Here is a 26,170-nt window from a genome sequence, read left to right as displayed (position 1 = left end):
ATTCAGTGCTATTTTGCACTTGAACCCGAGGTGACCGCTGCGAGTACATTCTGACAGAAGCACTTGATCTTTTGATTTTTAAATATTGCTCAGTGGGTGACATCATGGATGGAAAACTAAATAGATATAAATTCAGCTGTGTACATTTGGACAAATAAGTCTGATGCTGCAGAGGCTATTGAGTGGCCAATAGCTGAAGGAGCCCAAATGTCCCATTCCCGTTGATTTCATGGCCATGGGGAGAGCTCTCTGACCAGTGCCCCCAAACCGCTCCTTTAAATAAGCTGCCACGGGCAGACTCACTGCAGCAGCACAGAGTTCAGCACGTCCTGTGTCTTGGCAAAATCAAATACCTCTCTAAAAGAATTCTTGTAAGCAAACCTACATATCCTAAGAAAGACTTTTGCAACTCAGAAAGGAGAGGGATAACTATGAGTTCAATAAATTTGGCTCACATTGTTTTCTTACGACTGTCTCAAACTGTTTGTGCCCCATGTATGGTTGCTCATAGCTATCATGATATTCTCACTTTTCTCTCCCCTTCTGTCGTGTTTTCCTGCGGTGATGCTCTGAGGCTCCAGCCAGTGCTCACCGGGCAGCAGGGCTGAAGGGACACCTGGCAGTGGTGCCTGCAGGAAGGCTGTGGGCAGCGCTCAGGGTTTGTCTCTGTGCCATTGCATGCTATAGGAAGGTGTACTTGCAGTGACGTGTGAGCCCCACCCCCACAAGGAGAGCAGATGACCAAGTCATAGGAGACGGTGTGGCAGAAGGCCATGTCTGTGTTTGTGGCCCAGCATGTACCTCGTCCCCACTGCTCGCTGCCAGCTAGGACTTGTCTGAATCCTTAGTGTCACAGCAAAAGTCTTCTTATGCTGAAATGTATTTGTATCATGCAACTTCCTCAGAAAAACACCCCAAAGATGATCTCTCTCTGACTGCCCTCTCCTCTCGAGAAGCTCTTCTCTTCTGTACATATGATATGCAGAATGTATGGAAGTCTTTCCAGTGTTGGTTTGCATTTTTAAGACTGTACTAATTGACGTGTGATACTATTGTGTTTTTGTAGTGGCATCTTTGATGTAAGATGTAAAAACTATTGAAAATAATTTTTTTTTGTTCTTGTTTGGCTTTTAGAGCTAGCACCAAGGACTGCATGCTCACTAGGATCAGCCTTTCCAAGGGCCATAGCTGCACATGGCGCCGTTGCTTGACGTGTAGTACCGCATTCTCATTTTCACAGGGTCAGTTCTGAGCGGAAACTTCCCAAGAAGTCTGTGCTTCTGGCTTTCTCTCTCTCTCAGACTCAAGCTTTTGGATCATGGGCAGAGGTGAGGCCCACACGGCGGTCCCCAGCCCTTGTCTCTCCCAGCAGCACCCAGCCCCACTGTCGTCACCTCTGGTTGGGTTGATGCTGCTGGCTGCATTGGGACAACAGTTGGGACTAAAGTTGCAACTTAGTTAAACGTTAGCCTGAGCTGCAAGTGTGAGGTCAGAATCTCCTTGGGGAGCTTAGCATAGAGTTTGGGGTCAGTTCCTGTGGGATAGGTCCATCTGAGGGCTCTGATCCACATTTCTGGGCAGGCTCAGGGGGCCTCGTGCCCATCCTGTGGGCAAGGCTGGCTCTGAGAGAGATGCTTCTCCCGATATTGTCCTGGGCCAAAAGGCAAGACATGCTGCAGCTTACCGATCCCTTTTCCTTTCTTTTTTAACTTTACGAAGGAGAAAGCAGCTCAGACTGCACCCGACAAAGTGACTGACTTCAAAAGCATGTTTTTCCTCGTTATATAGGCACTCACAAAACAGCATTGTGTGGTTAAAAGGCGCGTTCGTGATAGTTTCTTTTCCAGTGCCAAAATATATAAGCAGTATTGTTTGAAGGGAAATAATAAGAATTTTTTTACTGTATTGTTATTACTGTTGAACAAATATTGTTTTTAAATGTTAGATTTTGAAGAATTTTGTATTGTAAACTGTTTTGTGACATGGTGCTTTTTCATACTGGAATTATTGATTGCACCTAAATATGAATTATTTTGTTTTCTTATATAAATATGTAACCTCGAACAATCTCAATGACAACCAATGTACGGTGGATACTGAAGGTTCACGCAAATTCTCCTACTGAATTCCCCTAAATGTTCTTTCCTACTAATAAATATTCTGCTGCAGCCAGCTACGTGGATGTGCTGTTCTTCTCCTCCAGCCTGGAACTCCACGGCCCCCTCCTGCCCACGGGCAGGCTGTGCCCAGCTAAGTCAATTTCCACAGCTTATTGAGGGCTTAAGCCATGCATGGGTGCGGGCAGCACGTTGCAGTGGGAGGGCTGCTGGCTCCAGGGGCGGCTGTTTCCTCGTGCAGCCACAGGCATCTGCTTTAAGCTCCTCGCATTTTTACCTGGGATAAATTTGGAACTGGGATTAGCACCGGGATGCTAAAAGTAGTTTAAATACCGTTGGGAGGTAACTGAGACCACTGCTTGTTTCTACCTCAGATTAATGAAACCCAGCCAATTTGTGAAACAGCACGTTAATATCAGCTTGAAAGGGGCCAGAGGGTGGTGGCTGATGGAGCATCTGCTCAATGGCCCAGCCCAAATTCCAACCCAGTGTCTGAGCTGTGTCCAAACGCTCCCTGAACTCCGGCACTCAGGGCCGTGCCCACTGTCCTGTGCAGCCCGTTCCATGCCCACCGCCCTCTGGTGCAGACCCTGTCCCTCACCCCCAGCCGCCCCTTCCCTGAAACGGTGGTATCAGCGCTTCTTATATGAGACACGAGCTGTAGGCCTCAAAAGCTTCAGCCAAGCCCTCCAGGAGGGAAATGCTTTGCCCTCTCCCAGATAAGGGGCAGCCAAAGCACACCCAGCTGCCCCAGAAACACAGAGCACTGCTGCAGTTGCGGTGGTTCCCACCTGCTGCAGCACTTCTCGCCACTCCTCTCACATCAGGCAGAGCACTTCCAGACACTTAGCCCCTAAAGCATTCACATCTCAAGAGCCATTCAGTAAAATGACTTCCTATAAAACATTATTAAACCTCTATCACAGGCAGCGCCCAGGAAATGGGATTACTCTGAAGAGCCCGGTCAATCTGTGAAATATGTAAGAAATAGGGCATCACAGCCCTGTTGGTTGCTGCTGGAGTACAGGCTCTACACTGAGATTGCTGGTGAATTGACTTCTTCCCCCATGGCCTGGGAATCTGCTCTGGGAAACAAGGAGATGTCAGGGTTGGCTCTTGTATGGCAGCTCATTCTGGTCAGGACTTGCCCTGAGCAGGAGGTATCAGCTCTGATCTCTGCCACCCCGCAGCACAACAGGGCTGCTCCATGCTGCCTTCACAGCTTAGCTGTTTCTGCCTCCTGGGCTCTCATTTGTAAAAAATACAAAGGTAAATCATGGGAATCAAAATGGTTGATGAAAGTGTTTTACTGGAAGAGGGATGGGTCAGTATTCATCTGTGCTTTGGGCACACAGAGCGTGAGTAGATGGGGTGCCCTGTGCTCACAAAGGTGCTACTGTCAGAATTACCACTGGGTTCCCAGGACACTCCAACATGCCAGGAGATCAGGACTGGAGAAAGTCAGCAGTTCACCTTTAAAGATGTCCACATTAAAGATGTCCACATTAAAGATGTCCACCTCTGTGTCTCTCCACTGACTGTAGAACTCCAGTTTCCTTTAAACAAGGTGCTTCTGCTTGGTGACATGAACACAGGCTGCAAAGTCCAGCCACCAAAGGGAGCAGGTGACTGCATCTCTTCTGGTTGCACCTTGAGGCAAAACCCTGCTGACATGGAGGAGCCTGTAAAGGAGAGAGGTGCTCGAGCCCAGCCTATGCCTTTTCTAGACTAGCCATAGACTGCCAGGGAGGGAGGTTGTGCCCTAAATCTTCTTGGGAGTTCAACTCTTCTCCTGATTACTTTGCCTGAAGATCCAGATCTGGTGCATCATGGGGGATCCTCTTTCTTACCCACTTGTTTGAGATCAGTTTTCTCCTTCCACTTGAGAGTTTTTGCATTTGAATCATTAAGATGAATGCGATAACGCTGTCCCAGCACTCTAAGAGTCCTTTCCACTGAGGCTGGACAACTTCACATTGACACTTCAGTATTTGGCAGAAAAGTGGTGAGGGAGAAAGAAAACGTGCATGCTTTTACATGCAGCTTTTAGTGATTATTCTTTTCAGTCTTTGCACTTGTTTTCTTGTATCGTAGATTCCTACTTTCTTCTTTTTGGAACATTTTCTGGGTTCACACATAGGAACTGCATCCCCACGGCACAGCAACAGAAATATTATCTCATACACAGGAATATTTATTTTTTTCCTTCTTAAAAATGTACAAAAAATAAAATAACTGTATTTACAGTTTATCAAACCCCTCTCCCAGTTGCAACACTATTAAGTTACATGAGCTATTCCTTAATATAAAAGCACGCTATTTATACAGAGTTTGTTTCTCAGAGCGAGGGCTTGTTACAAAGTTTGGCACAAACACTCGTTTGTATCTTGTCTCAATTCATAGGAGATGGAAGAGCATATAAACATTTGACGAGCTTTACATTTAAGGCCCTAAAATACTCCTTCCCAGTTTCATACCAACCAACATACAGCTCCTCTGACCGCTGGAGGGCTGAGTTTTTACCAATCGTTTGAATTCATTGATCGCATTTAATCTATCCACAGACTGAAAGAGGAAAATGTGCAAAAAAAGGGCTCTTGATCTCTGAATTCCAATGACCAGGGACTTAATGAGGGAGAACACACGGGAAAGAGAAAGAACAAAAAGAAGGGGGGAAAAAAAAGGACAAAATGAAAAAGCAACTACTTTCTTTGTAGTTAACAGCCAGTGATAAAAAGTCCTCCAAAATACCTTGATGGGAACACAGCTGTACATCAACAAAGCTTTGCTGCAAGGATGTGCTACATGTAGGGGACATAAACAGCTGACTGTGTAAAAGGAAAGACTGAGATCTGGGTGTTCGTAGCAAACGATCAAATGGACGGACATAGTGCCAAATCTGCAGCAGGAACCAAGGCCAGAGCTTAGAAGGCTACTCTGCCTTTTGCACCTCTGTCATAGTCTTTCACACAGCATCTACAGACACTGCACTGCTCTCGCTCTTTGTATGGAAGCAAATGAGAAAGGAAATGAGTTTTGTTCTCTTGAGTAAACAACCAGAGCAGTGCCACAAAAGGAGGCAACTAAGATGTTCCTGTGTGCTAAACAATAGCCAAATCTTACTTCATACTTGGAAGACACGGCATTAATCGGTCTTCTTCACGAAACAAAAGCAACACATACACTTTAAACAATAGACTTTATGCTCCTTGTGACCTTTGAATGGGTCCCTCCTTCAGAAGTTTGCATTATTGGTGCTGGCCCCTCCCCAGCACCAATATCTTGATTTTGATCAACAAACAAACCCTCAGAGGTGGTGAACCCCGACAGTTTGTAGCTCGCCATGACCAGCTCACAGGTTCGATGCTTCTGTAGCAGCTGATGCTGTAACTAAACTGACTGGGTGCAGGGTGATGTGCTCTTCACAATTATTTAGATGCTTGTGATGCATTTGGCATATGGAGCAGAAAAACAAAGTCCTCTGGCCCTGGCAGATGAATAAAGTTAATGAAGATCATCATATTCTTAGTGTTTTGATAAGTTCTACCCATCCTCTTCAGCCCTGCTTTCTCCAGTGAGACCGTAAGAATGAGCTAAAGGCAGGAGGATCAGCTCTCTCGCTACTGACCAGGAATTTGTACACTTAGAGATATATTTAGAAAAGCTTTCAGTTAATCTTGGAAACAACTTTCCTTCCCTGGACAGTGCCTGACCTAAAGCTCCTAAAATGGCATTGGAAAGGCAGCTCTGCTCCTTAAGCTCCAGTATTTCCTGGAGCACTGCAGCTTTTGCTGATCCTATACTGTGGGTTCTGGTGGACAAAAGTTTGCCACAAGCCAGCAGTGTGCCTTGCAGCCCAGAAGGGCTGTACCCTGGGCTGCATCAACAGAAGGGAGGCCAGCAGAGCGATAGAGGTGATTGTCCCCCTCTGCCCTCCTTTCATGATGCTCCACCTGCAGTATTGGTTCCGTGCCTGGGGCCCCCAGTACACTAAAGATGCAGAACTGTTGGAATAGGTCTAGAGGAGGCCGTGAAGATGCTGGAGCACCTCTCCTATGAAGAAAGGCTGAGGGAGCTGGTGTTCAGCACTGGCACAGATGCCCAGAGAGCTGTGGGCACCCCATCCCTGGAGATGCTCAAGGTCAGGTTGGATGGGCTCTGGGCAGCCTGAGCTGGTGGGTGGTAGCCCTGCCCATGGCAGGGGGTTGGGGATGGGTGTTCTCTGAGGTCTCTTACAACTCAAGCTATTCTGTGATTCTATGATACTGCTCCTTAGAGCTGGACATTGCAGCATGCAGCAGAATCTAGCTCTAATTACCAAAGAAGAGAGATCTACCTCTGTGTAATACAAGAATAAAATACTAACAAGGGTGTTGGTGCTGCCAGGACAGTCCCGTCCTTCTCTGTCAAGCTCAAATTCTCACTGACATCTCCTACTGCAGCACACCACAAGCCAACCCCAGCCACCACAGGCACTGATAGGGGCAGAAGCAGGGCTCAAATCCTGCATGCATTCACTGCTGTGCTTAGCTCACAGCCTCTGCTGGGACATCGTGACCAATTGAGAAATCTCAGTTAAACTCCTTGGAATCCCAAACACCATTAAATAAGAGATAAATACAAGAACCAACAGCATTGCTCACAAGTTCTGTGTACTGGCCCCAGTTCTTAATGCCACCTGCCAAAACTGCCCTATTTTTTGGGAGTGGAAAAGTAACTGGGCTAAGTCAGCAAAGACTTTTTATCTGAGCCAAGCAGAAATAAATGAAATTACCCAAAATCCACTGTATTCCCAAAATGTCCATCCTTAAGCAATGTAGCAAAAGCATCTTTACTGGAGTATGTATCCATAAAAAGACAATGGAATTACTACACACACCTGCATCAGGAGCAGAAAGAACACACAACAGATGAGTAGAAAGGGAGAGAAGACAGACAAAACAGACACTTTGCTTTCCAGATGCATATGGATGCTGAATGTGATAGCCCTGACACAAATAGCAGAGAGCTTTCATAGGCTCTGGTAGCGCAGGAGCTTTGACAGGTATCTGACATTTCTATTTGAAGATCAGATTCTAATGGGATGCTCTCACTGATGAAGTTAAGAAACTGCAAGAGCTCGCAAGACAATTCATGCAAAAATAGGATCAAATCAGACTGGTCAGCTTTTCCAACTGCTTTGCTTGGATGTAAATAGCTCCCCACAGCTCAAACCACTAGAGAAGGAGCCCCATTAAAGTCAGCAGCGTTTCTTTACGTCATTAACCAGCTAATGAAAAAAATACTGTGACTAAGTAAAAAGGAATCTTTAGAAGGAAGAACTAATAATAAGTTAATAATAATAATAAGGTTGCTTGTAGGAAAGGTCTCCCATTTCTGCCTGTCTCATGGGATCCCCGCACAATGCATGGGAAATGAAATGCTTACAACTGAAAACCACAGGACTGTGCACTGTGTGAGTAGCAATCTAAGACAGCTAGAGGAACTGGAAAGGAGAGAGAGAGGTGCCAAGTTTGCGTGTGCTGGGGATGATCAGGTCTCAGACTCCTTTCCTGGTATGATTAGTCTGTAGCCTTTCTCTCTCAATTCCTGAGACAGATATGGAACTTGATGATGTGACTGCACAGTTCAGATCCAGCCTGTGTGAGAGGGGCCTAACTCTGCAAATTGGGTGTGGGCCACTCTTTGCACTGGTAAAAATTGTTTCAGTTTCTGTAAAATATTTACATCGAGCCCAAGTTTTTACCTCATTGAACTGTCCTAGGAATCAAAACAGAATCATTCAAAGGAGATACAAGAGCAAGCTCCCTGAAGAAGAGTCTGAAGTTTCTTGCAGTCTAGAGGAATTCTTTAATGAGCAGTTTGCTGGGGAAAGAACCTTTTCCTCCACAGGTTTGAGACAGGCTCATTTCAAGAGCCCTCACTTCACCAAGAGACCAGGGAAAAATCCCTTGTGTGCCTCTAGGCACACCAGACACAGGGCTGCCTCTATGATTTGGTGACAGCTGGATGGAGTACACAGGTACAGCATGGTTCCTCACCATATATTAGAATGAATTTAGCCACACTTAAGCATGGACTAAAATGCTGCATTTCACATTTGGGACCTGGGAACCAAAGGTGGGTCCCACAGTGACAGTACACTCCAAATGCTGTAGCACTTTTTGCTCCAATATTCTGGTATAAAACTGGGTGGGCAGGGGTGGAGTGCACAAATGCAGACGCAGTTATCAGATTCTCAGTACATACTCCTTAACAGAATGCAGAAATCTAATCTTCTAGGAAAAATTCTGTTAAACCCTAAACCCAATACGTACAAAAACATAGTGGCAATAAACGCGCCCACATACAGTAGTTAAAATATATTATTGCATATTATAAACATTATATACAAGGTTAAAATGGTTTCTTTACCATTTACTTACAAATGACATTTGTAGCTGAACGCCTTACTTACAAGTCCTCATTGCTACATGCTGAGAACTACCAGAGGTATTTGGCAAGACTATACACTAGAGAGATGGACCGGTCTGAGCAAGTGAACTCTGTCAGCCTCTTTCCCCACCTTTAGCACTGCACCAGTTTTTAGCAAGAGGAAAAAACTACTGGCAAAGTGATTTACATCAGATTTCTGAAAATGGACCAGCATGGTTCCTCACCATATTTTAGAATGATCTCATCCACACTAAGGCATGGACTAAAATGCCGCATTTCACATTTGCAGTGGGTCATCTGGTTACAAATCTGGGGGCTGGTAACTGCTTGTACAGTGGAGAGTGGGGAGTAATAAATAAGGGACCAGGTTAAAATGAGTGGCTTCATGCTTGACGAACCCAAGCCCGTATGCAGTAGGTGTGCATGTGCAGAATGGACAATATTTTCAAAGCAGTCTTGTAACAGTTTCTCTGATCAATGCCTGTCAACTTCCAAAGGCATCTTCTGCTTTCCAAGAAGAATGAAATGCTGTGGGTTCTTTATGAGAGGGCTCTGTCTGAGGTTAGATCTCAGTCAGTGTGATCTTGAAGCCTTCAACCACGCTTTCCATGTGCAGGATGAATGTGTCCTCATTGGAGTAGTGCTCAATAATGTTGTCATCCATGTTTACCAGGATACTGGTGACAAAGGCAAAAATCAGTATTTTCACACACCAGAACAGCAAAAAGGAAAGCCATGCACTTCACCACATGCATACACTCCACTGACTTCAACATGAAACAATAAGAAACTCCAGAACGTGCCAGTGCAGGGACAAGATGGGAAATTATCATCAGGGTCTGCCCCATAGTCCCTTCTAGACTTTGTGTTATAGGTAACAGCTTGTGAAAGTAGTTAGATACATGCCAGGGCTGGGTCTTTACCCACTTCAGGAATCACCTGCAGGTGCACTCCAGATTTTGTGCAGACCCAGCCAGCATTTCCTATGTGCAGTGTCAGATCCCCCAAGTGCATCTCTTTCTGCCCCCCAGCCATGCCACACAAGCTGTTCCTCCTCTGTGATGTGAGTCACTGACACGGGAAAGCAGTGGAATTGGTGCTGTGCACACAGCTCACAGAACTCAGCTCAGGTTCAAGAATATAAGTGTATAGGAGTGTTTTCCTCACTCTTTACCATAAAGGGTTTCTTCCAACAAACACGTCACTTAGAAACAGTGTTAGAAGGAAGCAAAACACAACGAGTTTCACCTGTCTTTTCAAAAGCAAAAGAAATCATCAGACAAAACATTGTCCTAAGTTACAGTTAGGGCCAAAAATGAAAGACTGACTAAAAATGATGTTGCTAGAATATTGATGTTATTTAGCAGTAACAAAAGATAAAACAGAGAGATTCAGATTTATGATAAAGCATAGCAGCCCAGCTATTATAAAACCACAGCTGTGATGCTCATGTCTAAATTTACTCAGCTGAAAGCCCTGCAGCAAACAGCGCTCTCCCTTGTGCTTGCCTGCCTTTCAGATTCAGGCAGTGGCCCATTTCTTCCTAATGCTGCAGGGAAACTCCATTCACAGCAAAGGCTGTGCCTTTCCCATACCACTCTCCATGATGTTATTAAGTAAGCATAAAACCTATAAAACAGGCTTTACGCAAATACATTTTCCAAACATAAATACTGCTCCTTCACAGTAAGCCTATGAATGCTGGTCAGATACAGGCTGGATGTTTCCTCTTCTGTCACCGTTTGCTTTTTCCATAGACAGTAAGATTTTAGGGGTGTGGGCAGGTCTCCTAAAAGTGTTTATACTGTGTAGCACAGTGATGCCCCAGGCACAGTCATGATCCCTGACTGCCATAGTTAGTTTACTTATAGCGTACTTACCCCTTTTTGCTCTTCTTATAAAGTTTTGCAATCTTTTCCACTGGCAACCCATATTTCTCAGAGATCTGAAATCATCAAAAGAAAATTAATAAAGACTACTGAGGAATGGCACGGCCTCACCTCTCCCTTTACACAAGGAAATTTAAACATTATCTTTGCAAACTTTGACAGAACTATAAAGAAAAGTGTTTCACAACCACACTGTATCTATATTTAAGAATGATTTGATGGAGAAATGATCCTAGAAATCTTCATTAAAAATGCTAAGTTTCTATCCAAAACTTGGAGACTACAGTTTTCACAGATATGAGAATTTCAGCAATCTTTCTCCCTTTCCTTACTCTGATTATCTGGACTCATGGAAGCAAAGACTCCTCACCCAAGGCAAAAGGCAGATGAGCAGCAACACAACAGGACATCTACTATTTCTCAATGGCGTTCCAACATCTGTTAAGCTAATAGGCCCCTTCATGACGCTCCTTTGGCCGGAAAAGTATCTTCTGGATACCTTTTCCTGTGGGAAGCCATGGTACCTCACAGAGCATATTGCTGGGGAGGCTAGAGTTGCAAAATCAGAACACTGGATCACAAAGCATCACCTGAATGTACCCATAGCAAGATGAGATGCCTCAGAGAAGTCTGTTAACATGGCAAAGGACTTTTAAAATCAGTTCCTTTGTATCCACTCACACGATAACGTAGAAAACATAGCAAAACTTTGAATGAAGAATTTAGCCAACAAATTGCCACAATCAGCAAGCACTCTTCATGGCAATGTTTTGGCCTAAGCAAACCTGTGTTGCAGCATTCATAGAACTGAAGTCCCTGAGAACTAAGAGCTTCCTTTCCAAATTACGACTCTTCTTTGAGAGAATGGACCTCACCACTCACACTTCAGAGGAGGATTGTCCCAAGAGGCAGAAGAATTATGGAAAAAAGGACCTTCCAGTCAGTGATTAATGAACTGTGGTATGCTACTGCTAACCAAAGTAAGCTTCTTGCTCTTCTCAGGTTAAACGAGGTTGCAGATAAATAGCTGACTCTTTTCTTCTGCATCAGAGAACTGAAAAGCACAATTAAAAATCCACTAAAACCTGTCAAACATCAGTCACTGTGAAATCATTTCCTTTGTGCTCAGACTGCCATTGAGAAAAGTCATATTTTGGAAAAGTAAATGAAAGCAATTATGCACCAGAAAATGAAAAGCAAGCAATGAATAACACTCAGCACCAGGGACAGATTCAAATATTCTCAGGTTGAACCTAAATCACAGCTCCCGTCAAGACAGCCAGGGGCAGCTAAGAGAATTAATTAGCTTATACCTTCCTACATCACCTATACTTGTATAACTGCCATCTTGTCTAAGACACAATTTTGTATTTAGGAAGTACAGCATAACTCCAAGATGTGATGAGCCTATGAAACCTGGACTCTGCCAACAGTTTCCTCTGCTTGCAGTTTCTACCTGAGGCTAACAGCGGATGATGTATTTAAGGAGCATCTGGTAAGTTCACCAGACCCACTCACTCCATACCTCAGTTTTACTCGCACCAGCATGTTTCACTGCCCTTTTGGATACGGTGCTGGAGATACATGAAAATGTCACAACTCCTGTGTGAATATGAGGAAATGCTGTACCTTCTTTGGCATGTTAACTCTGAAGCCTAGTGATACTGTAAAGATCAGAGCTGAAGACTCGATGCAAACATTCTTTTCTCAAGGAGGTTTACTAGCAGTTAGTATACAGCATTCTGCACATTCCAGCATCAAACTTCCCTAGGATACTTGGGATGCCTAACACTCATGCATATCAAATGTTGCTCAAAGTGGTTTGGGACCCTGGGACACCACTTCCTACACAAGCTATGAGTGATAGGGCCAAGAAAGTCGTGCTTGTCACAGTGCCTGTGACAGGTGTGGGATTTATATGATATGAAGGGATTAGAGAGCTTTGGGAAAGACTTCCAGCTAACTGACTAAGCACATTTCTCAGGAACCCCTAAGGATTCAACCAATTATACTAAATGGTGAGCTGTGGAAGCACGGCTTCAAGCAGGGGAATGGGAAAGCCTCCCACTCACAGGCTCAGAAAGCAAGTCTCCAGTACAAATGTGCTAAGTCCTAATGCAGAATCTGAGAAAGCAGAGAGCTAGCATCTGCTAGGGCATCTCACTTAACACCCTCTTCTGAAACAGGTTTGTTGCCAGCTTGGGGAGAAAAACGCAACTAACAACCTCCATATATAATAGAATTTTTTTTTTTATCTGATCCCAAGCATGCTACAATACAGTAACAAAGTATATCTTTATTTGGAATATTTTCCTTTATCAACTCTATTTTGAAATATTCTGAGCAAAGAATTCTCTACTTCCTTTAGGATGCCTGAAGCTGTGGGACATCCTTCAGAATGGTACTGAAATGACAGGCTTGTTCTCCCTTTGGGCTGCAGCCCCCTGGCATGGCAACTCTGTTCGTAGCACACATCTGATTGTACAAGCCACCAGAACTGCTTTTTCTGCTCAAGTCAGGATTACATTAGAACAGGCTGCCCAGGGTGGGCTGTGAATATCTCCTTCTCTGGAGATATTCAAGACCCGCCTGGACATCTACCTGTGTGACCTGGTGTAGGGAACCTGCTTTGGCATGGGACTCAATGACCTCTGGAGGTCTCTTCCATCCCCTACAATTCTGTGATTCTGTGACACAAAAGACAACACCTGGGCTGGTCAAGGAATGCAGGAAAATATCTCTGCCAATTTATTCCTATGGAGCAGTCTTCTCTGTTGCCCTACATAGATTGGAAGAATACATATATAGACAAGTACCATAACCTGTGGTCTAAGCAAGCTGTGTTGAACTCAGCTGGTTTCAATTTTAGAAAGACACTGGAAGATGCTTGTATTTCCCAGTTTAGATCATCCTCAGTCATGTTAGACTACTGCATCTACCGAGATCCAGAGAGTTAACCTGACTACGGATGAATCTGAAAGCAGGATTTGGAACCGGTCAGTCACCAGATCCTCAGCTTCCTGAATCCTTGCACTGAACTTAGATTTGAATATTTAGGATGTGTACAATCACAGAATTGCATTATTTGCTGAAAAGATTGCAGAGAAAGTATTTAAGAGTACATAACTTGACAGCTTTTTGGCATGCACTTATCCACTATATCCTACCAAAGAGAATTAAAATTTTCTGAATGTATTCCTTCCAGTGATCTGCGACATTTTACAACAGATCAGATTTCTCTGGTGCTGAAAACATGCCACTGAGTTAACAGCTGTGCTGATAGAAGTACACGAAAACCTCTCTTGTTTCTGGACCAGCTTTATTTTTATGTTACAGAGTATCTGGATACCGACATTAAGAGGCACAGAATACTGAAAATAAAATGTTCATGTTAGCATGAAGGGTTATGGAAGGATTAAAACTTACTTTTAACTTTCATACAAAGACAAGATACAATCATGTTCCAGTTTCACCATGAATCAGATTGCAACCCCTTCAAGAGAAGCCTGCCTATTATTATACATGTGCATTCTGTAGTCACTAACAAACAGCTTTAGCAAAAGAATCATCAGGCCATTCCTGCAGCTGACTCACCTCAGAGATACCCTGATCTGTGTAGGTGCTTGAGACTGTCTCCAAGACCACAAGAGCTTTTTGTCTTGTACTTCTGGCCAAATAACTCAATCCTTACTGCACTGCGCTTGATATGTGCTACAAGACACTGATGATTTTATAAGAGTATGAATATATACACTTCTACCACTCAGCTGAGCTCTCTAGAGGCACTTTCATCCATTTCCATCTTCTCAGGCCAGGCAGTTTCTCTCTACAGGTCAGTCTTATATTAGTTCCCTACCTAAGCAATGAGGCACACAATTCCACTCACAATCACAGATAACATGTAACAAGTGAAAACTCAAGTCAAAGACACCTTGACAAAGAGAAGGCTTGCAGCAAGTCACACTGGGAGCTAGGGTTGGATAAGGTGTGTGAGACAGGAGTATGAATGACCTGTCTGCATTGGCTCATGATCTGTCCCTTATGTGCAGAGACAGCACTGCACAAAAGCCAGATGGAAACATGGAAACAGTGCATGGAAACAGTGCATCCTTGGGTCTCTTCTTTAAAAGATGGCTCTGAACACATCAATGAGCATCACATGATAAGATTCAACAGGTTCTGAACTGGCACTTCAGAAAGAAGCACTTCAGAAAATGGAGTCTTTATTATTTCCCTCTTTCCTTAACATTGGTTAATTACTGCCATTCCTCAAGGGTCGGCTCTCCAATAAATCAGATCTGTGAGTCTATTTTATCTCAGCAACTTGCTGACAGCATTCAGTTTAGAACACGCCAACATTTCAGAGGTGTGCTCCAAAAAGTCCTTATGAAATGCTTTCATTATATCTGAGAATAGATTAGTCTGTCTATTATATTTTACCTCAGCAACACAATATGAGTCTCAAGTTTTTCTTAGTAAGAAAGATAAAGTAAGGACATCGGATACTTACTGCTTCCATTAGCCCCTTTACTGTGGGTGACTTCAGCATCAAGGCATCAAACACCTCATCTGTCTCCTTCCTCACATATAAAAGCACTGAAAAAGAAAAAAAAAAAAAAAGTCAAATTTGGAGCAAGTCCAGACAACTGAACAGATGAAACACCCCACATTGACTAGGAAAAACAAATATTGATCCGTGACAGATAAAATGAAATGCTGAAAATGGTTTGCACTTAAAAAGAAAGGAAGGAATTTCCTATCATCAGCAAGACACACCATGGCTGCCTTGAAAACACACAAGGAAAACACAGCGAATTTAATTAAATGTGGGAAATCTAGGAGTTCAGGAATTTAAATCTCCATTTACTTAAAGAAGAGAAACTCCAACAAAAAAATACTTTCGGATAATTGAAATAAGGCTTAAAACTTGGCTGCTCAGACCAGTTTTATGTCTTAGTCTATAAAACCAGGGATAACAGCACTTCTTTGCATCTTCAGTTTACAAGTATTAGCCACAAATTGGCTCTGCATGACTGTGGTAGCAGTCTTTTCGCCTGCATTTTGGCAGTTCATTGGAACCTATTTGAAAGAGTCCTTTTGAATGTCAGAGAAGCAGAGATAACTTTGAGTCGCAAATTAAACAGTGGTCAAAATATAAAGGAACAAATAATTTCACAGCAGTAGTTAAAACATGGTTGGTTTTGATCTTCCTACTTGCATAAGCAAGCACTCATGTCAAATGCTATTTTTACTTGTACTGAGATATTTACTGTTTCAGTAATACTTTTCTTGCAACTAGAGGGCTGTCCGGTAACTTCCAGCTTTTCAAACATCTGAACTATCTGCCAGCCTTAATAATTAAGAACGTGTCTGAAAAGAGGTAAAATCCCTCAGTCTGAGGCTAAAGTTGGGGTCATGATACAAACCAAGCACTCAGCTTTAAATCATTCTGCTGTGTTTGGCATCTCAGGGAATATTATGTTGAATGAGGAATCCATTGCAAGGATAACAGGCAGCTTGAATCACTATTATACACACAGAGAGCTGGGATTAGTAAACATATTGGAAAGGGGGTGTTGGTTTTCTTTCCCCATATCAGGAGTGAAAAGCCCATCTTTGATTCACTAGCACTCTTTTCTATAAATGACTCCTGATGACAGCAGTGCCTTAAGATCCTGTCTCCCTTGTGCTCTATTATTCTGGCCCCTGTGAATCCTTCTGCACTGCAAACAAAAAGAGCGGATGCATGGGGAAAAATAGCCCAGTTCTGTGAGCTGTTCTTCAGACTGTCCTCTGTTCCAGTTGCCAAAGCAGCCCAGCAAACCTTTGTGTGATGATGTGGCTCAACCAGCACTAACAGCCTCTGAACCTACTGTCATCACCTCCGTGCCACCTTGACAGAGACTGCAGTACTGGGGGGAAAAATATCTTGCATCAGGCAGCAAGTTATTTTTGACAGAGTAAGGCAAATTCAGATTTTCCTAATCTCTGCACTACCTGGACTTTCAGTGTAGCCCATGACACTCCCTAATGCTCTTTAGATGTTAAAAAGAGTTGCAAAAGGCAGAGGTGACAAATTTATCTTCATAAGTAGCTCTGATTCACAAAACTCCACACCAGTAAGCAGCTTTTGTTGAATGCAAGGCAGGCTGTTGTATCTGGGTGATTTCTGGAAGTCAGGCCACTCAACAGGGGGTTTAAATATGAAGGTGGTAGAACAATGTCAGACAGCTCTTCTGAAAGTGTCAGAAGCTTGGCTCTCAATTGGCAAACCTGCCAAGGCAGAACACCAGCAGCAGACATGGTAAAAAGGAAACTAGGAACATAATGAGACCTGAAGTCCTCTACTCAGACTGGCAAGCTGAGCCCAGGTGTGGCCAATACCCAGCCTCACTCTGAGCAACCAGGGCACTTTGTCAACACATCCTTGAATGGAGATGTGGCACATTTCAGACAAGGGAAGCAGAGCTGGTAGCTGTCACCAGGCTTTCCTTTTCTGCACTTGGAGTTTTCATTGATTGCCCAGATACCAATTCTTCGGCTAACAGTTACATAATGTATTCATAGGGATGGTTCGCTAAACCTCATTTTCTATGAACAGAAAATGGTTTGAAATGATTAACACAACTCTCCAGAGAGAAAAGAGATATGACAGACTGAGAATGACAGGACTGAAAACCAACCTGATTTGTAACATGGCTGCTGGATTTATTATTAATGGGAAACTTCCATTGAAATCTGCACAGATGGTGCAGATTAACATCCTCTACATTTCTGTGTTGGGCACTTGTACTTTCCACAGAGACCAAGGACATGAAAGATACATTCAAATAGATGCAGCTATCTGTGCAAGAATACAGAACTTGTTTCACTGATGGTCTGCAACCCCTTTCAGATCCCTTTTCTCTTGAGGGCTGCCCCTTGATACTTAGCTCCAAGAGGCAGAGGTGAAACAACACACTGACACTCCAGCTCTTCATTTGTACTTGGACCCCTCACTGAGCCCAAGCTTCTAGAAATGCTGGGCCTGGAAAAAGCAGCAGAGCATTAATGCAAAAACAGTATTGTCAAGTGGGCAGATTCAGCTGGAGCTCTCCATAGGTACAATCCCAGATGCAGGGTTCCTGATGGCAGGAAGTTCACCAGAGCAAAGGCCGTGCTGGAGGAGGTCTGGCCTCCAGCCAGCATCGTCCAAGTTGCAACAAATACTGAACAGGAAAAGGGATATGAAAAGAGCATCCTCCAGCTTCTCTGACTTCGTGCCTCTCCTGGATTTAATTATTTAGCAGAGTTTTGTCACCAGCTGAAAAACATTTTTTTTTCTTTCACATCTTCCCCTTGAAATAGTTGCAATTCCTGCACAATACTAAAACACAGCAAAGGACAGCAATATTCAAAGCAAAACAATATCATCTCCCTGCAGGCACCTCTCCAGGCTTCCAGCTGGGAAACCCAGGTGAAACTGCAGTAAAAGACAGTTCTTTACGCAGTCCTTGTGGTTGTCCCCTTCTATTTGATGTAGCTCTGACTGATAATGTGAGTTTCGTCAAGGCCTTGAATCAACCAGATGCAAGCCTGTGGTCAGTACTGATCTTATTCATTGAAGGATTAATTAAAGGAAGAATGTGTTTACATTTATTCTAGGAAAACACCACTCTCCATCCTGTAATTCTGCATGCTTCCCTTGTTTCAAGCACACTACCCTCACCAACAGAGAAAATTTGCAAATACAGGATTACGAGAAGTTGAGTCTTACAGGTGATGTAGCTGAGAACAAACAACCTCACTTCTACACCTTGTTGCCCTGTTGTCTCACCAACTGATAGGTGAACCTAAAAAAATGCATGAGCTTGATCTACGTGGGTTGGTTAAATCCCAGGATTCTCCAATAAGCTTACATGACTGAACTCATGAGACTGAAGGAATGGCAAATATTCTCCAGAGTGCCTAACTGTGGCAGAGTAGGTCTTTATCACATATAACTCCGTATTGTAAATTACTGCTCAGAAAGCATATCTTGTGGACAAAACCACCATATATTCATCCTTATCTTCATGCAAAATCGACAGCTCTACCTAAACCACTGTTTAAATGTTATTCAACGTTAACTTGCATTGATATGAACTTGAAAATGGGTTAGACAGACAGAGTGTACGAAATGAACGCAACTGTGGTAGTATTCTCTCAGTGCAGTAAAAAACAGTTACGGGAAACAAACATAAATAATTCAGCTATGTCAACTTGAGGATGTTTTTCCATGCCTTACATTCTGAATTGGGTAGAAAAGTTCTGAGATTTCATTCAGGCTAATCTCATTCTGCAGACAGCACAAGCTTGCCTGTGTAATGTCTCTGTATCTGACCCAGTGCATCTTGCATATTGCTTGTGACCCCAGCCAGATCAGAAAAGATGAGCAAAAGTTAAAAATAAACAAACACAGACTCGCTACTGGAACATTCGTGAACTCTGTAGTTTGGCCAAGGGCCATGAAACTTTCTAAGTTTTTTGCATCTTATACACTTGTGTCCTGACCCCTTCTCGAGACAGCACATGGTTCTGTCTCCTTTTGTTTCCAGCTTTTACATCACTGTAAGCAATTGCTGAAGTGCCACCTTGTGTACTGGGCTGGTGTGATGGTATCTTCTCCCATCTGTACCATGTTTGTGCTAGCAACACACAACTGACTTGGCCTAAGCCAGATGCATCTTTTCTTGCGTGAGAGCAGGACTCTCAGAGCATTCATTTTAACCACTAAGAACTGACCATTACCTCTTTTCAGGCCTTCTTCTTTCATTTGTTTCAAAGGGGATGGACCAAACTCCTCCTCCACAGGTCGGAACATCCTCTTGACCAAGACACTGCTACTAGAAAACACACAACAGGGGTCATGTCATGGAAAACTGTGCTCCCACCAACAGGGAAGAGACAACAGCAGCAGTTATGACTCAAAGTACAAAGGTACTCTGGCAAAAACCCTGCTAGCTACTCAAGTAACAGACCAGAAATTGCATGGATTTAGCTTTTGATGCATATCTAAACAATCCAAGCCTCTCAAGTTGCCTAGACTGACTGGCTGGGACAGGTGACAGGAAATAATATGTCCAGTGTGACATATTATTTAGAAAAGACTGAAGACTCTTGACTGTTTAAATATGTATTTAGGAGCTGGAAGAATTGGTGACGAAGAAGCTACTGAGTAAAGAGGTGAACTCACACATACATACGCATTCACCTCTTTTGGGAGAAGTGCATTTTGTTGGTTTGAGATTCAACCAACTTAGAAAAGCGTGAGGGATGGACGGCTCACAGTTAATACTGGCTAAATTTCAGCCACACACGTTCAAGTCCTTATTTTGTGACTCCCTGTTTTAAAAACTTTCTGTAATTCTTCCAGTCCCTTCGAAACCAGACAGAGAGTGCTCCCATTTCCAGTCTTTTCCCAGGATCTCCCATTCTCTTTCCTTTCTCTTCTGATATTGGGGTGTTTTCTCTGCATTTGCTTTATTTGTCACATACACACAAGTGCTGTTAAACAGCTTCCAGGAATGTGAGTGAATTTTAGTGCTTCATTAAACAATTCATGGTTTTATGATGATTTGAAGACCATTACATAAAAGGCTCTTTATTATCAAATATATTGCCCTAACCTTGCGTTGAACCTTACAGCTCTTCAAATTGTTCTACATGGAAATGTAAGAAAAAATAGGCATAAAAAGAAGTCAGTTCACGTAAAGGAAAAGAAAGCTGCTATACATTAAACCTGCTCTCTACACAAATTATTCACCTACCATTAGTGATGAGAGAACATGGGGGAAGGGGAGAGTGGGATCAGTTTTATTTCATATTTTTATGCCTGCATTCTGTGAAATTGAACTGCTAACTGCAAAGGTGATGAAACAATATATGTCTTACCCTTCTCTCTCATCATCTGTATTATAGTAAACCTAGAAGGAGAGAAAAGGAATTATTCCAAAAACACTGACACATGCTTAACAAAGTAACTTCAAATGGGAGAAATGGCAAGTGGTTTGCAGTTCTTAATCTGTTAAAAAATCCATCTTCTATGAAACACACACATCTGCGGTTCTAATTTCGGTCAGCAAAAAGTGCAGCTTTGAAAGACTGCTGTTGAATATCATCTATTTGAAATATTTCAAAGTATTTTGACAGACATTGTCCTCTCCTCTGGTTTATATAATTCTTCCATTTATGCTACAATTTTATAAATCAACCACTAATCACTCAAATTATCCTTAAGCCACCACACTCAAAAGCTTTTTATATGTATTTAATACTGTCTGAAAACCTAATTAAACAATCAGGACCAATATTAAACCACAGGCCAAATGGAAATGCAATTGCTAATGGTACAGATGATCTTTTTGCACAGGCTGTGGGCAGGAGAACAAGTCCAGATCACAGTTTTGTGTACATCAGCATAGCTCAGTAGGACCAGATTTACAACAGCAGTAAGTGTGGCCAGTGGTAGCAGCAGTGGTATAAAATCACAGCCCATGACAGAAGGCTTTACACAGCAGTCAGCCAAATTCCTCATAATATGCCTGAAGTGTGGGTCTGTACCAAGAACACCCATATTTCAGCTGCTGAACTACTGAGCCAGCATGAGGTGAAGGCAGGGCATTGGAGCCCTGATGAAATGCAGCACACACTTGGCTTTCACTTGAAGGTTTGACTTCTAAGCCTGTACAACTAGTACAGCTTGGTACTCAGAGGTGTGTGTAAAGCTGAACTCTACAGCATCTGAAAACCATTTTAAGCCCAGGAGCTACAAAACACTGTTACAATAAACCATTCTAATATTAACCAATATGCAATACAATTTTAAAAGTTTAGACTAGCAAAGAACACTGATATTACAATTTATAGAGCAGAAGACAGGGCCGAACATTGCCTAAAGCATCTTCCAGTTATATGGAAAATTATTTACACAATGACATACACTGAAGAATGCTTCCACCTTCTGTTATGAGACAAATCCATGCTCTGCTTTGAAAGCCACGAGGACAGAAGGTACCAGCACTGATACATGAGTGGGCGTCTTTCCAATTTGGGAGAGCGAGTCGGTGACAGCTGTGACTGCAAAGTCTGCACTCTGTGCTCTGCTCTACCACAATCCTCTCAGCTTTACAATAAATGACAATTCAAATACAGCATCAGTTAATCTTCATTATTTTAATATTTTGCAGTGAGAAGTCTGTAAAGTTTCATCATCTGCTATTTATCCTTATGAACACATACAGAAAGGTCTCATTCCACTTCCTGAGAAGCTAATGAATAACGAGCTCATATTTTAAAAAATTGTCAAAGCTGGCCTGAAAATTCAGGTTTGCAATTTCCCACCAAGTAATAAAGTAGGTCTTAAAAAGTCAGGTCAGCAGACTTCCTCATACTTACTGCTGATAATAATTTCACGACTTCAGCACTAAGCCAATACTAAATATGTGTTATTACGCATTAGTATGATGGAATTTTACTTCCCATATTATACTGTATACTTCCTTCTAAAGAATTGCCACGTCTCCAGGTGATGCCTACAGTGAATGGGCAGCAGGGTTTCCTGAATCTACTCCTGTGCAATGAGCTCAGGCTTTGTTTTCAGTCGTTCCAGACAGGGAGACCTCTTCTGCCACCAGGTGGCACTTCATCTCATCAGGACAAATTGAACATTCAAAAAACCAGACTTCTAGTCGCAAATCATACTTCTAGTTCAAAATCCCTGACTGCTTGTTCCACGTCTTACTAGCAAAAGAATGACAAAATCATAACAAACACAAAATAGTCTGTTATTAGTGAAGTATAGATTTCATTTTTGAGCACCCAGAACTAAGAAAGCTGAATTATTCACCATTTACCAAAACCAAGAGCTGAAACAAGCAACCACCAGTAACAGTGCTTTGTATTTATACAATCTGCCTCAGAGCACATGCAGTCAGATGGCAGGTAGGCACCTGCTTGTCCCATTATTATTTCCTACCTGTCCAGTTCTTTGTAGGTTTCCAAAGTGAACATCTGGTATGAAGAGAACTGGCTGGGAATCCAGGTCAGTCATTGTTTTGAAGAAAGTTATATCACTCTTTTTTTGCAGAGGGAGTGCACTCAGCTTTCCTTCAGCTGCTGGGAGGATCACAAAGAAAGGCAGCTGTGAGAGAGGGCACGCGAAGCATGACTTAGCCCAAAACAGAGAGACCCATCTTACTCACAGTTATTACAGGAGGCTTGGGATGCTTGGCCTTTGCCTTTCTTCCTATTCTGCTTCCTTTCTTCATCTCGTATTTTCCTTTCTGCTCCCTGATGCAAAAAAAAAAGACAACCCACAGATATTATTAGCCCAAGAGGAACTAACCACTATAAGTATCATGACCTGCAATCAAAAATGCCCAAATGGAGGCTGGTTATCCCATTACAGCTAAATGCAGCCACACTGTTGGGGAATGTGGAAGGTCAGCACACTCTGTATTAAGCACCTGTATCTGAAACTTGGGTTGGCACATCCAGCAGCCCCCAGGGTTGAAACCAGGAAAAGGAATAAACCTGTGCCCATCACTGCTGCTGGTGTGGAGGAGATGGGACCAATGGCCTCAAGAGGTCTGGAGGAGGCCTGCTGTCAACACCCAGCACAAAGGGCTTTGTGCACCCAGCACCTCAGCAAAGGATGGAACGCTCAGGCCACATAATTAATGTGTGTATATAAAGCACCTGCAGGTTTGCTGTCATCTTAGATCATGTCTATGCTACACTTTTCCCTAAACTCCCCTCCACCCACCTTGTTTGGGAGCAGGATTGCATTGTGCTGTCCAGCTCTATGAAGTCCTTTGAGATTTGCCAATGCAAGAACACTATACCAACAGCTGTTTGCAGTGCAGAGGCTCATTACAGAATAATGCAGGCATTTCAAACAGGGAGAAGCCCTGGAGAAACTGGAAAGCATCATAGCATTACCCTACTAGGTCCTAGGAACTCATGGGAAGTTGCAGGCCTCTGTTGTGTAAATAGTTTCTTGATAAGTTTAGAAAATATAAGTTGTTATTGGCATAAGAAGAAGTAACACCTCCTTTGAAGTTCTCTGGATTTACCTTATAAATATGAATACAGTCATCTTGTGAACTGTATTAAAGATCCATATGCTTCCAGACAGTCGGCATGCAAAACTTAAGGATGTTTTACAAATTAAAATTAGAAGTTTCTTTGAAAGAAAGCTAAAAATATTCACTCAAGAAGGCAAAATTCACACATAAAGCCAATGAACCAAGTTAAAAAAGGATTAAAGAAAATATCTGCTCCTGGCTTTGATCTACCAATAACTTTCCAGGTGAAGACTGGAGGAAGAAACATCTATTTAAAAAATGTGAAGGTGTCTAGCAGAAACACTGCCTTCAGACCCAGACCCCAGCCCAGTTCTCGCAGAGATCAGCCACAGGTATTGCATGAACTCAGAGGGATTCCAAGCTCTGCCCCTAGCAAAATTGCTTACAAGGCTTCCTGCTCTTTGACAAAGGCAAAAATATACCCTACTGCCAGTGTCCCAAAGGCCTCAGCCCTGCCTCTGTGTCACATCTGACTGCTCACAGGTGTTGGGATGGACTTCAAAAGTAATTTTTTTTTCACATGGCAGCAAGCAGGTGTTTCAGGAGAGCAGAAGCTGAGGAGGATTTGGCTTTTTATACACAATTAAGAATGTGTGTTTTCAGATTGTCCTTGATTGCCTCTTTAACTATGAGCCCAGGAAAGTATGGCAGCTTTGTCCTCACATGCTTAAGATGAGACACCCAAGTCCCCTATGGGACAGGCAGCCCAAGCATGGCAGCCTTCCCTGCCTAACTGTTCTTACTGGTGTCACAGCCACTTCAGCAATGCAGTGACTGTGATTCCTGAGAAAGCCAACAATCTAAGGCAGGGTGGACATGAAGCCTGTTGACATAAATGGAAAGGTCCTCACTAAAAATACTGGATAAGATAGAGAAGTGCTTGGCTGCTTAGAAGATCTACATAATATAATTCCCTGACACCACCATTAGGAGGCACAGTGGGAGGTGAGACAGGCTGGAATTGCTTCTGGACCCCAAAACCACCTGCTGGCCCTTCTGAGCTAAAAGCAGCCTATAAGGCATTGTGGAGGGCCAGACAAGCCTGCACAATCTCTGTCCTTGCTACAGATGCTGAGACAATGGACCACAACATGATTTTTGCAGACCAGTATTTTTGCTGGACCATTTTCACAGCTAAGCCATATGACATATCTAATAAATCAGACCTTGCATATCAGGACACAACGAGAAATAACCCTGTCAAGGGGACTATAAATCAGGCTATCACCAGTCAAACTACTTAAGGAGTCTTTCATTTTTCACTGATGTCTGGATTGTGTACAATGCAACTAGTTCTAGTATCAACAATTAGCAAAACCCAGGCTATGAATTTCAGCTGATTCAAAATGTTTGTTTTTTTCCCTCTCCAATCTTCAGTTCCTCTAAGGTTATGTCTTGCAAGGTGTGAAGCACTCTAGCTCCAGCCCAGCAAAGCCTTTACCACCGTAAGGATCACTCCCATCACCACCACAAAGCTCACATGTACACCTTTTTCTAGATTAAGGCCAAAGAATTCCACACCTGGTAGGACAGACCCATAGACTCCAGCTTTTTTCTCTCTGCAGCTGAAAATGAGCAGGTAATTACAGTTGCTCAGTACCCCTTAACAATCCATTTCCTTTACTACTATCTGAATTGAAGACAAGATGGTAGACACTGTATATATTCAAAATGACATGCAGTCTTTCAGAATAAGGAAAACAAGATCAATTTATTTTACTTTGGCATGTTACAGTATTTGCCCAATCAAGTGCTTCTGCTTCGCTTTAGCAAAGCTAATCACATACAGAAAATCAGAATGTCCCTGAATTACTAGTTCCTTCACACTCAGTGGCTAAAGCATCTTGCAGTATATAAATAGGGCTGGCAGCAAGTTTCCTTGACAACATACTTAAGGAATAAAAATTATATTCTCTTATCTTAATGTAGCATAGGAGATCTGCATGTGATAAAAAAGACCTCAAGGGCAAAGCAGATTAGCACTGAGAAAACAAGACGTGCACTGTAACAGCTGCTTTCAAGACTGTCTACTAGAAAATACACACGGAAAAAAGATTGGAGAATGAATAGGGAACAAAAATGATTACAACATTTGCAGCCCTTATCTGCATACATTTATGTTACATAAAGAATACATTGGATCTGTTTGGCTTTCTAGTTTAAAAATGTAAAAGAATACTAAATTTCAGCAAGTGCTCAAGTGAATACTAATGGACAGAAAAGATGTGCTACTTAGCTAGATGTCGTTCTATTTCTTCAGAGATACTCTTTCCACAGCATGGACACTGTGTTTCAGCTGAAAGAAATAGTTTATCAGCAATGTTTTCCTTCAAACCTTCACACATCTACCTGTGATTTAACTAAGATAAACACATCTACTGCTCTGAAAGAGGCCTCACAGCTGCAGACAGACCATTTGTAAAAGCAGTCAGAAACAGAAATATTTCTTCCTCTGTGTTTCAAACTATGATACGTTTCAGCACTTCAGTGGGAGGAATTTACTGTGCAGTTCCCCTAATTCAGATAATTTTAATAAATCAAGCACTTTTCTTATCAGCTTCTCTTTGTGGTTGCCAGATTGGGGAATAATGGTGCAGTTCAGACTTTTCAAGTGTACCAAAAT

The 26,170-nt window shown here is 42.8% G+C and overlaps 1 protein-coding gene across 5 annotated transcripts in view; it reads right to left on the bottom strand.

Moving 5' to 3' along the window:
* Positions 1 to 4,288: 4,288 nt before the first annotated feature.
* The window catches only part of GRHL2 (grainyhead like transcription factor 2), a 61,212-nt gene continuing 39,330 nt past the window's right edge, over positions 4,289 to 26,170 (bottom strand). For 3 of the 5 annotated variants that reach the window (XM_015856105.2, XM_015856110.2, XM_015856108.2), the window contains 7 exons: positions 22,663 to 22,750; positions 22,437 to 22,576; positions 20,354 to 20,385; positions 19,211 to 19,305; positions 14,952 to 15,037; positions 10,433 to 10,497; positions 4,289 to 9,229 (listed from right to left, as the gene is read on the bottom strand). In XM_015856105.2, the coding sequence (XP_015711591.1) occupies positions 9,115 to 9,229; positions 10,433 to 10,497; positions 14,952 to 15,037; positions 19,211 to 19,305; positions 20,354 to 20,385; positions 22,437 to 22,576; positions 22,663 to 22,750 (621 nt within the window). In that variant the 3' untranslated portion in view covers positions 4,289 to 9,114. The remainder of the gene's footprint in view (positions 9,230 to 10,432; positions 10,498 to 14,951; positions 15,038 to 19,210; positions 19,306 to 20,353; positions 20,386 to 22,436; positions 22,577 to 22,662; positions 22,751 to 26,170) is intronic. The other 2 variants (XM_015856107.2, XM_015856106.2) reach the window with 2 other exon arrangements.

Source organism: Coturnix japonica, chromosome 2, assembly GCF_001577835.2.
Source record: "Coturnix japonica isolate 7356 chromosome 2, Coturnix japonica 2.1, whole genome shotgun sequence".
Classification (NCBI taxonomy): domain Eukaryota; kingdom Metazoa; phylum Chordata; class Aves; order Galliformes; family Phasianidae; genus Coturnix; species Coturnix japonica.
Note: the sequence above shows the minus strand (reverse complement) of the source record. Positions and strands in the feature narration are given on the sequence as shown.